This window comes from Canis lupus, chromosome 23, assembly GCF_003254725.2.
Source record: "Canis lupus dingo isolate Sandy chromosome 23, ASM325472v2, whole genome shotgun sequence".
NCBI classification, from domain to species: Eukaryota; Metazoa; Chordata; class Mammalia; order Carnivora; family Canidae; genus Canis; species Canis lupus.
Window position 1 is genome coordinate 10,640,893 of NC_064265.1, and position 15,209 is coordinate 10,656,101.

Here is a 15,209-nt window from a genome sequence, read left to right on the forward strand (position 1 = left end):
GATTGCTGGATGAGAAAACACTTGTTAGTTATATGAGAAGTGGGGATTAGATGCCTTCCAGGCAGAGAAAAACATGTGCTGTGTCCTAAAGGTAAGAAAGAGCCTGTTGATCTCTAAGTGCTAAAGAGGAAGAGTGTGTAACTAGAATTTAATGAGTAATGAGTGAGTAGCCCAGAATGAGGTTGATGGGCTAGGCAAGGACCATATTTGCAGGACTTTCTAGGCCTGTAAGATGTTCATTCCTGCCGTATTTCAGCTTTAGAACCACAGATGTAGAATATTTAGTTCAGTTTGTAGTGTCAGGTGGGATCCAAATTCTAAAGGGTTCCTTAATGTTACGCTAAAGAATGTGGCCTTTGTTTTATAGAAGATGAGAAGTTACTAAATGGAACTACCAGGATAGGTTGGTTAATATTTGGAACAAGGTAATTTAAGATGTGAAAATATTCAGAGTGACTATAAAATGCAGGGGAAGACTAGGCTAGAAATTTGGGAGTTGACCTGTCAGTGTAGGTGGAAAGGGGGTGTGTGCCCCAGAGGCATCTGCACAGGACTCTTATCTTAACCTTAGGCCTGCTGAATCACTGTGTGTTTTCAAAGTCTATGGGCTATTCTGATAAGCAGTTTGGGGTTGAGATCATCCACCCTGTTAGAGTGAATAGTAAAGGGAGGGAATGAAATCTGTGAGGGGAAAGAAGGTTGAGGGGAATCTAGTCATTTAACGAATGTTGAGCATTAGCCTTATGCAGGTCCCTGTGTTAGTAGCTGGAGGTGCTATGAGGAAGGAACCAGATAGGGATGATCCTTGTCTTGTAGAAGAGGTGACTTAATTTTAAAACAGACTGAAAAGGGGTACTTGACTGGCTCAGTTGGTAGAGCATGTGACTCTTCATCTCCAGGTTCATGAGTTCAAGCCCCACGTTGTCTGTGGAGCCTACTTAAGATTAAAATAATAATAAGATAAAAAATAAAACAGACCTGAAAAGATGAACAGGGAGACAAGGAAAGTATCTCACTACATTCAGAAGTGATTTCGTAGGAGAGAGATGGGTGAAGTTAACCCATTATGTGGGGAATTAAGCTTCCATTTAGACTTCTCAATCAATATAAAGGTCTTTTCTTAGGGTCCTAAACCTTCCTGACATGTGTTTTAGAGTCAGCATCTTTCATGTAATCCTTGGTAATAAGTGTTCCCATGCCTTGTTGAGTTGGTCTTACATAGTTTCCTCAGGTCTTTGCTGCTTTGCTCAGATGTCACTGAGGTGCCCTCATTACACTACTTGAAATTGTAGCCCCCACCCTCTTGTGTTGTTTTTTTTTCCATAGCACTTAACATCATCTGGCATACTATGGAGTTTCAGTTTATTAACTGTATTTGTTTATTGTCTGCCTCCAGCTAGACTGTGAGCTCCACGAGAGTAGGGACCTTAGAATATTTTGCCCATTGGTACAGCTCCAACTCAAAACAGGGCCTGGTATTGGTCAGTATTTTTGGGATGATTGAATGGATGAAAGGAAATAATACGAATATTACCTAAGGAGGACAGTGGAGATAACAGAGGCTTTTTCCACATAGGGAGGAACAGTACTCGATAAGTTGTCACTAGTTGAGGTGAATTAGAAAAGAAAGGGAAACTGAGCAACAGCCTAACAAATGAAATAAAGGACTTAGATGGAGGGGGTAAACTTTGGCAGTAACAAGGGACATTCTCTAAGACTAGAGAAGACAGTGCTGATAGGACTTGCCAGCTAACGGCCATCACCTTAGATCTTTTTTCATATCTTAGGTGGAATGCAGGCTTTAGGGCTTCACCTGACAGATCCAAGTCAACGTCTTGTTCAGAATTGTCTTTGGACTCTAAGGAATCTATCAGATGCTGCAACTAAACAGGTAAATTTTGAGTATGCCAGTGCCTTGGTGATAGAATTAAGATGAATATGTACTGAGCATTTGTTTTTATGTCCATAGGAAGGGATGGAAGGTCTTCTTGGGACTCTTGTTCAGCTTCTGGGCTCAGATGATATAAATGTGGTCACGTGTGCAGCTGGAATTCTTTCTAATCTCACTTGCAATAATTATAAGAACAAGATGATGGTCTGCCAAGTGGGTGGTATAGAGGCTCTTGTGCGTACTGTCCTTCGTGCTGGTGACAGGGAGGACATTACTGAGCCTGCCATCTGTGCTCTTCGTCATCTGACCAGCCGACACCAGGAAGCAGAGATGGCCCAGAATGCTGTTCGCCTTCACTATGGACTGCCAGTTGTGGTTAAACTCCTGCACCCACCATCCCATTGGCCTCTAATAAAGGTAAACTGTCAATCAAAAATAGGTTGCAGAATTGAAAATGATCCACCTCTAGCTATTGGATGGCTGTCTAGGCATAAGGGATTAGCAAGTACGAATCCTATTCCTTAGTAAATAGGAAGTATGGCTGGGGTGGGGTTCTGAAGTATTTTCAAAGTCTGTGCTACTTTTAGGTGATACCAGTAGTGTGGTGGGAATTTTAAGCTAAGAAGATGATTTTGTTGAGTTACATGCCCATCCTTTATTCTCCTTATCTACAGGCTACTGTTGGATTGATTCGAAATCTTGCCCTTTGTCCAGCAAATCATGCACCTCTGCGTGAGCAGGGTGCCATTCCACGACTAGTTCAGTTGCTGGTTCGTGCCCATCAGGATACCCAGCGCCGTACATCTATGGGTGGAACACAGCAGCAGTTTGTGGTAGGTAAATCTGAATAGTGACACCTGGCTATTTAAGAGGAATGCATAAATTCATAGGATCCTGAATTCTTTGGTCATTGGTTCCCTCCATCTTCCTGCCTGCAGGGCTGTTTGCTAATGATTTAAAAAAAAAAAAAAAACTGACTTGTTTCTGTAGCTGCAGAAAAGATAAAGGAATAATGTGGCTCTTAGTGATGTTGATTTTGACCTCTCCATTAAGTCATCAGTCTTACAAAGAAAGCATGGGTGTTACGTACTGCTGTGGGGTTAGGCACTTCATACAGTGTTTTCATCTAATCCATACAGAGGTTCACCTTCTTAGGAAGTAGCAGAACCATAATTTGAATCCAAGTCCATCTGATTTCAGAGCCCTTATTCCCCATTAGAACACGAATTTTGCCTGTAAGTATGTAACACACTTTTTTACTATGTCTTCCAGAAATGGTTTAAACCATTTTCACAGACCTAAGGATACTAATAAATTTCGAGAATAAGTAGCATTTCTGGAATCTTTACCCAGATTGATAATCTCAGCCTAAAGTTTTGATGTCAGCTTTGCAGTCTTTAAAAAGCGTCGTTACAAGTATCTAAAGAGAAATTTATTCCTTAGAATTTATTTTTGAAGATTCAGGTCTTCAAAGAGTTTTCTCTTATTTAATTAGGTTACTTTAGAAAACAGGAGCCTACCAGAACAGATTTTGGCCGTCTCCTATTGCTAGTTATGTGTATGCCCTCATCATAGGGCTTTGCCTTTCTCTATTTGTTCCTTTTGGTATTGGCCTGTCTCCAGGAGGTGGCTTACAAGAATGCAAAAGATACCTTTTATTTTCAGTGTTTTGTCTAGGAAGAAAGGAGTATTTGTGTCTTTATAAAAATCAAGTTTTGTGTCTTTATGAAAATCAAAAAGCCACTAGAAGCAGAATCATAACCTTTTTTAAAACTCAGGAACAGGGAAAACGGATAGTACCTACATTTTGCAAAAACTAACTTCCTTCTCTCATGTAGACTACCCGTCAGATAGTTTTGGAGGTTGTGAGGAGTGGGTCTTCCACTTGACAGCTCAATAGAATTTTAGCGGTTGGTGATAAAACTTTCCTTGGCTTGCACCCAATACACATAGATACACAAAAATAGAGGGAACATATGGAAGAAAAGCATTTGTCAGTCTGTGCATTAATTTCCCATCCTTGTGTATCTTATATATATTCCTTTTACCTAAAGTGGTTGGTGTCTTGACTGTAAGAAAGTTATATTTGGGATTCTGAGTATTTCAAAGCTGTATTTCCTGTGTTCAGTATGGGTGTGGGGGAGGGGTGCAGCTTGAAATCAGTGCCATCATGAGGCCCCCCCCATGTCCATAATGTTCAGTCATGGAATCCTCTTTCATTCCTAACCCATTTGCAAATTCTGAGGGAATCTTGGGTGTATAATGTGAATAACTAGTCTAGGTAATGTTACTCCAAAAGAAAACCTTTTCATTTATTGACTTTAGAGAAGAGAATACCCTATTTGTTAACCATGTTTCTTTTGGTAGGAGGGGGTCCGTATGGAAGAAATTGTTGAAGGTTGTACTGGAGCCCTTCATATCCTAGCTCGGGATGTTCACAACCGAATCGTAATCAGAGGACTAAATACCATTCCATTGTTTGTGCAGGTATGTTGATTTCATGTGAAGTGTTCTAGATTTTATGAGTCTATAAATAAAATTTCAGGATTTTAATGAAAAGCAAAATTTCAGAAAATTGGGGACCAAGGTAAGGGCAGTTTTTCATCTATCTCCATTTATAATGACAACACTCTGCTCATATGCCCCCTGCCAATGAATGACAAATGGAATCTCTGTAGTGTTTGCTCTTTTTGTTGAGTACATTTAATTTTATGAAAAGTCCCTTTGTTTTTTGGGGCAGTAGGAGAAGCATTGGGACTAGAGCCTGAAGAAGGAGGATACGTCATAGTCTGTTTTTTGGGGTACTGAGTTTTGGAGCTCGGAGAGCTGATACGGGTTGCCAGAGACAGGCCTCCAGCCACTTCCTGTTTTGCCAAATCCAAGCTCAACTAAAACTGAAGAAAGGGTTTGTAGCCAAAAATGGTCTAGAAAAGCTGTGTTCAAGAGCATCAAATACCTGAGAACATAAAGTTCGAGAACATGATTTAATGCAAATACTATAAATGCCTTGTTTTCTCTGAATTGGGAATGTTTGCACCATAATGGGGTGCTTGCTGTTTCTTCCTTAGATTTAATTAGGTTTTGTTTGTGTTTTTCTCCTTAGCTGCTTTATTCTCCCATTGAAAATATCCAAAGAGTAGCTGCAGGGGTCCTCTGTGAACTTGCTCAGGACAAGGAGGCTGCAGAAGCCATTGAAGCGGAGGGAGCCACAGCTCCTCTGACAGAGTTACTTCACTCTAGGAACGAAGGTGTAGGTAAGTAGAAGAGCCAGAACCTTTAGCTCATATATACAGGAAAGCCTCAGCTTTTCCTCAGGGGCTTTTTTTCCTGTCCTCTCCCAGCAACATATGCAGCTGCTGTTTTGTTCCGAATGTCTGAGGACAAGCCACAGGATTACAAGAAACGGCTTTCGGTTGAGCTGACCAGTTCTCTCTTCAGAACGGAGCCAATGGCTTGGAATGAGGTAGGCCATATGGACATGTTTATTTGGTAGCGTGTGGTTTCCCCTCCAAATGCTCGCACACATTTATTTGCATTGTGTCCCTGGCTTGAATATCTGTCCTTTCTGCTACTTTAGCAGCCGCTGTGAGAAAGAACCACAGCTTTATTTAAAAAAAAAAAAAAAATTATTCATGAGAGACACAGAGAGCAAGAGAGAAAGAGAGAGAGGCAGAGACACAGGCAAAGGGAGAAGCAGGCTCCATGCAGGGATCCCAACGGGGGGCTCGATCCTGGGTCTCCAGGATCACGCCCTGGGCTGAAGGCAGGGCTAAACTGCTGGGCCACCGGGGCTGCCCAGAACCACAGCTTTAAACAGACTATTCAGAATAAATAATGCTGCTTAACATTAGAATTTGTGAGGGACATGGGTGGAAAAAATATCAGCTTAAAGCTTCTCTTTCTAAAGAGATGCTTTTCCAAAAGGGAAATATGTTTCCTTTTAAGGAAAGAGGCACTCTATTCTGTTAGCTGGAGGTCAATTTATTGATGTGGTCTCTTTAAATTTTCAGTTTTTCATCTACTTTTCTATTTGAAATTCTGTGAATTTGTCCTCAGTACAGAATTGTTCTTGATGGACACCTAGGTGGCTCAGTAGTTGAGCATCTGCCTTCAGCTCAGGGCATGATCCTAGGGTCCTGGTATCAAGTCCTGCATCAGGCTTCTCGCAGGGAGCCTACTTCTCCCTCTGCCTATGTCTCTGCCTCTCTCTCTGTGTCTCTCATGAATAAATATTAAAAAGAATTGTTCTTTAAACATTAGAACCACGCTGAAAGTTCATTCAGTTATGCTACATAGTCATACAGTGGATTATATGAATGGAAAGAGATCCTGTAGATTGTTAGGTGAAAAGAAAAGCAGATTGTCAAACAGTGAGTAATGTGTTAATTGGGTTTTTAATGGGCAGTGTTAACATGTTCCAGCTTGGGCTGTGTACTTCCCCAAACCTGTTCCTCTCCCAGTCTTCCCATCTAGTTGCTCAGGCTTAAAGTCTTCTTTCATAGAACATATCCTGTTTGTCAGCAACTCCTGTTGGAGAGAGACACCTTGCCTGTTTTGTTGACTATTACATTTGTTGAAAGAAATTAGTGAATATTTTTAATACTGTGTATAATGACAAAACATGTTGCTCTGGGTATCAGGAGTTAATCTTTGAGGGGTGGAGTTTGAAGTATTTCTGTGAGTTCTTTGTTCCCTCTATAATCTGAAAATAAGTTTTCAGAATGTTAGAGAGTATACTTGAGAATTTTCATTTTTGTTTTGTTTCCTTACCTTGTACCTGTTTATCTAGACTGCTGATCTTGGACTTGATATTGGTGCCCAGGGAGAACCCCTTGGATATCGCCAGGATGGTATGTGTCTCAGATTTCTTGATTAATTCCAGGTCAAGCCCAAGCTCCCAAAGCTTTATCAGAAGAGCTGGTTTGCTCATCTGGGAAACCAGTGTTGGCAGGAGAGTAGTGGCAGCAGTTAAAGGCACGTCTGAAATTCCAGAGTCAGCAGCAGTAGCTCTTGTGGAGCCTAGGGAATTCTGGGCCGCACACTGAGCTGGCAGCAGGATCACACCAACAAATACGAGTCATGACTACGGGGCTTCTGCAGCTTAGGATATTACAAGTTGCTTTTGTGTTCCCTTTTTTGGTCAGATATGCTGTAATATCTGTGCCTGCCGCCCACCCAGGAAGTGAGAGGATGGGAAACTCAGGCCCAGGCTCAGATCTGGGTTGGGTCTACACAGTTCTATTATCAGGGTGTTAGAAAAGCTCATTCAACTCTGGGTAATAGAGATGGAGCAGGGGGTAGACCGTGAACAAATGCAACTATTCCCCTTATGTTTATAATCTCATGTGGGTTTTCCTACTGCATCTCATAGAGCTGTCTTATGTGACAGATACATAAATGTCAACCCTTAATGTAAAGGTTTCATTGGAAACAGCAGCTTGAATTTTCTCAGTACTTTTCTGTCACTGGACTTTGTAACAGATAGATTACATCTGTCAGACCGCCTTGCTTTTTCTTTCATCTCTTGCCCATGACTTGTTGATCCCTGAGCATCATACACACAGTAGACTGCTTGCTGCCCTTCCTCAGGGATTTTGTTTCTCTACCTAAGCAAACACAGAATGTTCAGTGGTAAAATGGATGGTGTGGTTAGAACCTACAGATCTGCCTCTGATGGAAACAGACTTTGTATAGCCTCGTGGGTGGCCTGGCACTGAGTAATGACTTGGTTGAAGAAGGCTAGAAAGGCCTGCTTTCTGAGACAAGTTCACTGCCGTTGAGGTTACACTGCCGTTGAGGTTACACCTCAGTGGTAACTTTATATGTCTTTCTCTTCTTTCCCTCTGTCCTTTGACCCTTTTTGTTGCCACCCCGACTCTTCTAGATCCCAGCTATCGTTCTTTTCACTCTGGTGGATATGGCCAGGATGCCTTGGGTATGGACCCCATGATGGAGCATGAGATGGGTGGCCACCACCCTGGTGCTGACTATCCAGTTGATGGGCTGCCAGATCTGGGGCATGCCCAGGACCTCATGGATGGGCTGCCTCCAGGCGACAGCAATCAGCTGGCCTGGTTTGATACTGACCTGTAAATCATCCTTTAGGTAAGAAGTTAAAAAAAGCCAGTTTGGGTAAAATACTTTTACTCTGCCTACAGAACTTGAGAGAGACTTGGTTGGTAGGGTGGGAGTGGTTTAGGCCTATTTGTAAATCTGCCACCAAAACAGATACGTACTTTGAAAGGAGATGTCTTAGAACATTTGAATGTTCTCAGATTTCTGGTTGTTAAGTGGTCATGTGTGGAAGTTATTAACTTTAATGTTTTTTGCCACAGCTTTTGCAACTTAATACTCAAATGAGTAACATTTGCTGTTTTAAACATTAATAGCAGCCTTTCTCTCTTTATACAGCTGTATTGTCTGAACTTGCATTGTGATTGGCCTGTAGAGTTGCTGAGAGGGCTCGAGGGGTGGGCTGGTATCTCAGAAAGTGCCTGACACACTAACCAAGCTGAGTTTCCTATGGGAACAATTGAAGTAAACTTTTTGTTCTGGTCCTTTTTGGTCGAGGAGTAACAATACAAATGGATTTTGGGAGTGACTCAAGAAGTGAAGAATGCACAAGAATGGATCACAGGATATGGAATTTATCAAACTCTAGCCTTGCTTGTTAAATTTTTTTTTTAAATATCTGTAATGGTACTGACTTTGCTTGCTTTGAAGTAGCTCTTTAATTTTTTTGCAGTAACTGTTAGTTTTTTAAGTCTCTCGTAGTGTTAAGTTATAGTGAATACTGCTACAGCAATTTCTAATTTTTAAGAATTGAGTAATGGTGTAGAACACTAATTCATAATCACTCTAATTGTAATCTGAATAAAGTGTAACATTGTGTAGCCTTTTTGTATAAAATAGACAAATAGAAATGGTCCAATTAGTTTCCTTTTTAATATGCTTAAAATAAGCAGGTGGATCTATTTCATGTTTTTGATCAAAAACTTTATTTGGGATATGTATGGGTAGGGTAAATCAGTAAGAGGTGTTATTTGGAACCTTGTTTTGGACAGTTTACCATTTGCCTTTTATCCCAAAGTTGTTGTAACCTGCTGTGATACGATGCTTCAAGAGAAAATGCGGTTATAAAAATGGTTCAGAATTAAACTTTTAATTCATTCGATTGTGTCACCTTTTTCTCCTTTTCATTAAATGGTTTGTGAGGATACTTCAATCCTGAGGAAAATACACAGAGTGAAAAAGTTGAAGTTGTAATGAGAGAGAGCCCCTTACCTCTAGATGGGATTGTTTGCCAACTTTAACAGTGGGCCCTGGGTTAAATTGCACCAGAAACCTCAATTCAGAGGCATGTAATGTGGTCTTTGGGCTACGTAGAACCCAGCTGAAAGCCAGATAGGCTTCCCCCACTTCAGACACCATCAGAAGGTACCTTTCCATTAAGGTAATAATGAAGAATTATAACTACCTGGATTTGGATTTCAAGCACCTTCACATAAATGTGACTTATTTGGAGAGGGGAATTCCTTCAGCTCCACTTTGAACTGAAAACTAAGATGGTTTAAGTGATGTTTATCTTGAACGTAATCAGACCAGAATGAGCCTTCTTCTACCTGTCTGCCAGGTAATCCTGTCATCCTGGTGCTAGATCTGACAAGCTTAGTTCATCCCAAAGGACAGAGTCAGTAGACCTGTTGTGACTTGTGTTTTGGTCTTTAGAAAGTGACACTGTTTTGTGCTTAGGGGGAGCAGTTTGAGTTATCAGGCATTACTATTTGATTAAGATCATGACTATTAGATAAACATGTTCACTTTCTTTTGGTTGAAGTTCTATGAAAGCACCTGTGGTCTAAAGTGTAATTGGGATTGGAGACGAGAGCCTGTACCTGGTGAAGTGGTTGGTTTTAGGTTCCTTCCAGTGCATGACAGAACCATGCCAGCATAACCAGAAGCTTCACTTCATATAAGGTACCCCAGCATGGCGTTTCACTTAAAGAACTTCAAAAATCAGAAAACATTTTCAGAGCTTTGCCTAAATTCTTTATAGTTTTGAAGTTCCACTTAAGAATGTAAAGTTCATTAGAAACTACAAATACCCACCATTTGCTTCAACGTGGATGGAACTGGAGGGTATTATGCTGAGTGAAGTAAGTCAATCAGAGAAGGACAAACATTGTATGTTCTCATTCATTTGGGGAATATAAATAACAGTGAAAGGGAATATAAGGGAAGGGAGAAGAAATGTGTGGGAAATATCAGAAAAGGAGACAGAACATAAAGACTCCTAACTCTGGGAAATGAACTCTAGGGGTGGTGGAAGGGGAGGAGGGTGGGGGTGAATGGGTGACGGACACTGAGGGGGGCACTTGACGGGATGAACACTGTTATTCTGTATGTTGGTAAATTGAACACCAATAAAAAATTTATTTAAAAAAAAAAAAAGAATGTAAAGTTCAGGGTAGCCCCGGTGGCGCAGCGGTTTGGCACCGCTTGCAGCCTGGGGTGTGATCCTGGTGACCCAGGATCGAGTCCCACATCAGGCTCCCTGCATGGAGCCTGCTTCTCCCTCTGTCTGTGTCTCTGCGTCTATGAATAAATAAATAAAATCTTAAAAAAAAAAAAAAAGTAAAGTTCATCTGATTCAACAAGGTGATTCTGCAAGTATTCCATAATACAAAGGCCAAGACATTTGGGAAAAAGGAGAGGGCAAGGCTTGCTCTACCAGTGGTCACTGCCTAACTAGGAGTGTAGAGGTAGTTAACATTGGTTGGTACAGAGGCAAATATGGAATAAGGGGAGAATGGAAGATGTGAACATAGTACTTTAGAGGTCGTACTGGAGGTCAGTGCGAAAGGGGCTTTTTAGTAAAGGATGGAAAAATTGGTGACCGTTTGGAAAAAATGCAGGGAAAAAAAAACTCCATATAAAGACAAGTAGGATCAGTATTAATGATTTTTCTTTTGCCTCAAACTCCATTATTGTGGCTTGGGAGATTACTGCATGACTGCCCAGGTGTCCAATAATTGCTATGTTCATACAAGAGAATGGCTGTCCTGCAGTAGAGAACTACAGCTTCACACAGCAGTGTGTGGATCCTGCAAACATACTGACCAAAAGCAAGTCATAAATGCATGCTGTAGGACTTCGTTGATTAAATTAAAGGACAAACTAGAGGACATCACCCATGGATGGTAAAAACAAAAGCAAGCTACTACAGAAATCAGAGTAGTGGTTACCTGAGGACAGGGGGCACCTGACAATTGATCCCATTGCAGTGTCCACCACTTAGCTGAAGAAAGAAGCTCTTCTGTGTTGGAACAGATGTTCTAGACTTGAGGCTTCAATCTGGTTATTTGAATCCTTGATGGTGAAAGATCTTAAGATAAAAATGCTTTTTAATTTTTGTTTTGATTTCTGTAATAAAAACAGGTCTGAATCATGCTGTTTGGTTTATAAAGTGCTGAGAGTGCCCTGTTGATGGCCATTGTTCTGTCCTCTTAGAATTTAAGACGGCCTTACCTTGAGTGAATTCCCCCACCAGCTGCAATTGCAGAGTTGAGAGGCAAGGCCAAGAGGATCATGCTGCTTGTTCCTCCTCTGTGGGCGGGCTGGGGGGGGGGGTTCCTTTGCCCTCCCCACCCCAAAAAGTAAGCTAGGGGCAAGTGACAGGCCACCTCTCTCACCTGTACGGAAGGGACTGAGATGGTCACTTCAGGACTTCATACTTCCCTGGTCCTCCTTCGAGGCTGTGACATCTTCTGTATTCCTTCCTCAGCCCCATTGAAGTATGAGGTTTTCAGGGCCTCCTGAACTTTGGGTGGTCTTGTCCTTGCCCCACATCCCTCCCAGTTCCTTCCTGGAGCTCCTATCTCAGCTCCTGCATATAGCCATAGATTCTGCCACTATTTTTTTCTGTCACGGGAGTGGGGGGGGGGAGTGGGGGGGGGGCGGGGGGAGAAAAGCGGATCTTCAAGCCGAGATAGGAGAGACCCAGTTCCTCTCTCCTTGGCCAAGAGCTTTAGTAGCCCCCAGAGTTTCCCCTTCCTGAGCTGTGTCACAGGGATAAACCTGTCTGTGGTCACAGAACTGACCTGAGAATCTCGTGAGGTCATCTGAAAAGCCTTGGGGTACTGTGGGAACCAGGAAGAGCTAGATGAAAACAACGGTAAGAGCAAATTCTGTCGCTGCGACCTACAAAACCATAGCCTTAGTTGCCCTGATGATTGTTCCCTCCTCTCAGGACACCTGTGGCCGCAGTGTGGCTCTTCAGAGGGACAGACCCCTCCTCTGGGCACCTGCTCTCAGGCTGTAAGGATGGGAGGTCTTGAAGCTTTGGACCTGCTGTTAATGGGAAAGAGAGTTCTGTGCGGCCATTTGCCTGGTCTCCTCCCTAATTTACCCTCTGGCGTCCTACCTCTGCAACATGTGACATCATGTCTGGAGAGGCTTGACCCGTGGTTGTAGCCAGTTAAAGAGCAAATAGCTGAACCATGAAGGTAGGGGGAATGAGGGCCAGTGGGTGTCGTTCTGGGCCCCTTGCCACTGCCAGAATTCCAAGAGCTCTAATGGGCCGGGAGCCCAGGGCCAGCTTTCTCTTAGAACTGGAGCCAGCCTGGGAAGCCAAATGTGAGGGTCTGGGCCTCACATGGGGAGGCCGAGAGGAAGGGTTAGGCCACCTCCTGCTCACCCAGCCAAGCCTGTTCATGTGTCCTGTGCCTGAGCTCAGTGGGACCATGGGTGCTGCTTTCCACGTGGCACGTTTATGAGAATAATCAAAAGGATCTAACTCCAGGATGCCAACCTCCCATCAGTCTGAAGCTTGGCATGGGCTTGCCTCAGAGCCCCGGCACCGTGGGCTGTGCACTCCAGGCCTGCTTGCCCTTTGCCCACTCAGATACATCTTTCCTGAAAAAGGCAATGTAGCGGGACTTAAGGCCAAGAATGGTCCACTCAACAAAACCATTCTGGAATGTTAATACTTTCTCGTTTTCCCTCAAATAGCAAAGACTCTTTCCTGCTCAGCTAAAAAAAGGTAAAGAAGAATCTTCAGTGCTCTGAAATACCTTCTGGGAAGACCAGGCATGGAATTCCAGAGCAGTTCACCCAAGAACTGAAGGACGGGAGAGAACAGATTTATTTCCTACGAAAATAGGGAGACGTGTGCCTGTCCCTGGACCCAGCAGGCAAGGTAACTGGAACCAAGGGCCAGGCCTCTTGCTGCTCAGCCCCCCACCCCGCCAGGAGTTCAAGCAAAATCAGTGGGGCCAGGGGCCACATGGGTACACAGCCTGAGGTGGGGCACATCCCCCAACAGGACTTGTCCTGGAGCCTCCTCACCACTGGCAGTGAGTAGGCTGGGAGAGGTGGAAGGAGACTGCCTGCTTCCGGCTGGGCCACTCTTGCTACCTAACTGCTCACAGCTCAAGCTCTGGCTACCCCACTGAGGGGCACACACAGGTTATGGAGTTGGGGTCCTTCAGTTCAACCAGACTCTGTGGCCTTGGGCAAGCGGTCTGCCTCCTCTGAGCCTGTTTTCTCTCGGGAATCAAAGCTAAGGCGACCTGCTTTGTAGGTTGTGGTGACGAGTAAATAAGGTAACAGACATATGTTCTTGATGGAGTTGGGCATAGAGCTGCTGTTTTCATGACTAAGCCACATGGAAGCTGGCAAACTACCCAGATCACTGGGGCTGTTGGTGACAGTGTGACCAGCTTCTCGTGATGCAATTAGACAAGGCTACCTGTGTGCCCACTTGTGCTTCTCTGGGCTGGGGACAGTGTCTGGTAGTGGGGCAAATCCCCTCTTTCTAAAAGGCACAGAGCATGGGAGCTGGGAGGGGGTGGCAGCTATTGATCTAGTCTAGACTTGCCCTTTCACTTTACAGATGGGACATGGGCCCCAGAGAGGCTGAGGAAGGGCCTGGACTTGCTCATGTGGTCCAAGCTGCCCAGGATGCAGTCCAGATTCAAGAGTAAGCCTTCCTCAGTACCACATTCCCAGCAACTTTCTGCAACGTCCACCAAATATTTTCATGTAGGAGGTTTAAGGGCATGTGAGGGAACATAGGAAGAAACTGGAAAGGTTCTAAGGATTTAAGGGGGTAAACAGTAGGACTTGGCATCAAAGTAGAAGCCCCCCGCCCCCCGCCATTTAGATGGGCAGACCTTCCCAGAGGCCAGGGTTCCTCAAGCATTTTGCATCCTTTAGGCAAACTGCACCATTTGCCTGTTGGTGGAGCCTTGCCCAGCCCTCCCCAGAATTCTTAGAATCGGTTTGTCCCTGAAATGAAGAAAAACCAGAGAGGTAGAAGTGAGAGGAAGATGAGGCTAAAACCAGTTTCCAAAAGCTTGCTCTGGAGCTGCGGCTAGTTGAACATTCATGCTTACTCCTGTCTATTAAATCTCTGGAGGGGAGAGCTGCTCACATGCCACAGGCTGAGGACTGTGGCTTCTCATCTACGTGATTAGCAGACAGGCTTTCTACCTAGCACACACAGGGAAAGAACATTCTCAGAACAGCCAGCAGACCCATGGTTCCCAGATGCATCCTGCAGAATGAAGCATCCACTCTATTCTGAGTGGGTTTCCTAGGGCCCAGAGTTAGAACACCTCGGCCAGAAGGTTCTGGGTTTAGCTGACTTTATTAGGTCCAGATAGAGCTACAGTGGTGACGTATGTGGTGACCCCGTGTAGCCGAGGGCTTACTGCAGAGCAGGCTTGTGCTAAGTGCCTTCTTGCCTAGTGTCCAACAGCTTGCAGGATTTCCAGGGCCAGGGAAGCCACCACACTGTCAGCAGACGAACTGTGAGAAAAACCAAAATAGAAACACCTTAGCCATCTCCAGGGCAAAATGCCCCCTGTTTCAAAGAGGCTGGACTTTTTGTACCTGAGTATCTGATGGACCGGCTACTTCGTAAAACTGCCCCTTCGTCATCTTGAGGTGCAGAAACAGGATACTCAGGCTCTGGGACCTCAGTCGGCCCACAGTCCCAGGGGGGCTCAGAGCTGGCCATGCTGGCACCCCTAAACTAGGCCTGAGCTCCTGGGCCCCAATCATCAGAGCCACTTTGGCCAGGTACGCTGATGCTGAGCTCTACGGGCGAGTCAGACGGCAGCCTGACGTGCTGAGCCCAGGTCCTGCAACAGGCCTGCCCAGAGCCGGCCTGCGGCTGACTTGGGTGTCCGGGCCATGATGCCAGGCCTGCGTCAGCTGGTGGCTCTCCCTGCTCCATACTGCTACTTCCTGGCCAGTGAGCCGGAAGGCTTTGGGTTTCTTACTCTTACAGGTGTGGATGCCCAAATAAGAGCTT

The 15,209-nt window shown here is 44.3% G+C and overlaps 2 protein-coding genes across 10 annotated transcripts in view; one reads left to right on the forward strand and one right to left on the reverse strand.

The window, feature by feature from the left end:
* CTNNB1 (catenin beta 1) overlaps positions 1-9,065 on the forward strand; it is a 39,183-nt gene extending 30,118 nt beyond the window's left edge. For 2 of the 4 annotated variants that reach the window (XM_035704683.2, XM_035704685.2), the window contains exons 8-15: positions 1,788-1,891; positions 1,970-2,308; positions 2,566-2,724; positions 4,259-4,378; positions 4,995-5,145; positions 5,233-5,354; positions 6,681-6,741; positions 7,776-9,065. In XM_035704683.2, coding sequence (XP_035560576.1) covers positions 1,788-1,891; positions 1,970-2,308; positions 2,566-2,724; positions 4,259-4,378; positions 4,995-5,145; positions 5,233-5,354; positions 6,681-6,741; positions 7,776-7,984 — 1,265 coding nt within the window. In that variant the 3' untranslated portion in view covers positions 7,985-9,065. The remainder of the gene's footprint in view (positions 1-1,787; positions 1,892-1,969; positions 2,309-2,565; positions 2,725-4,258; positions 4,379-4,994; positions 5,146-5,232; positions 5,355-6,680; positions 6,742-7,775) is intronic. The other 2 variants (XM_025461197.3, XM_025461199.3) reach the window with 2 other exon arrangements.
* Positions 9,066-14,521: 5,456 nt separating this feature from the next.
* ULK4 (unc-51 like kinase 4) overlaps positions 14,522-15,209 on the reverse strand; it is a 593,349-nt gene continuing 592,661 nt past the window's right edge. For all 6 annotated transcript variants that reach the window (XM_049099948.1, XM_049099952.1, XM_049099949.1 and 3 more), the window contains one exon: positions 14,522-14,701. In XM_049099948.1, the coding sequence (XP_048955905.1) occupies positions 14,638-14,701 (64 nt within the window). In that variant the 3' untranslated portion in view covers positions 14,522-14,637. The remainder of the gene's footprint in view (positions 14,702-15,209) is intronic.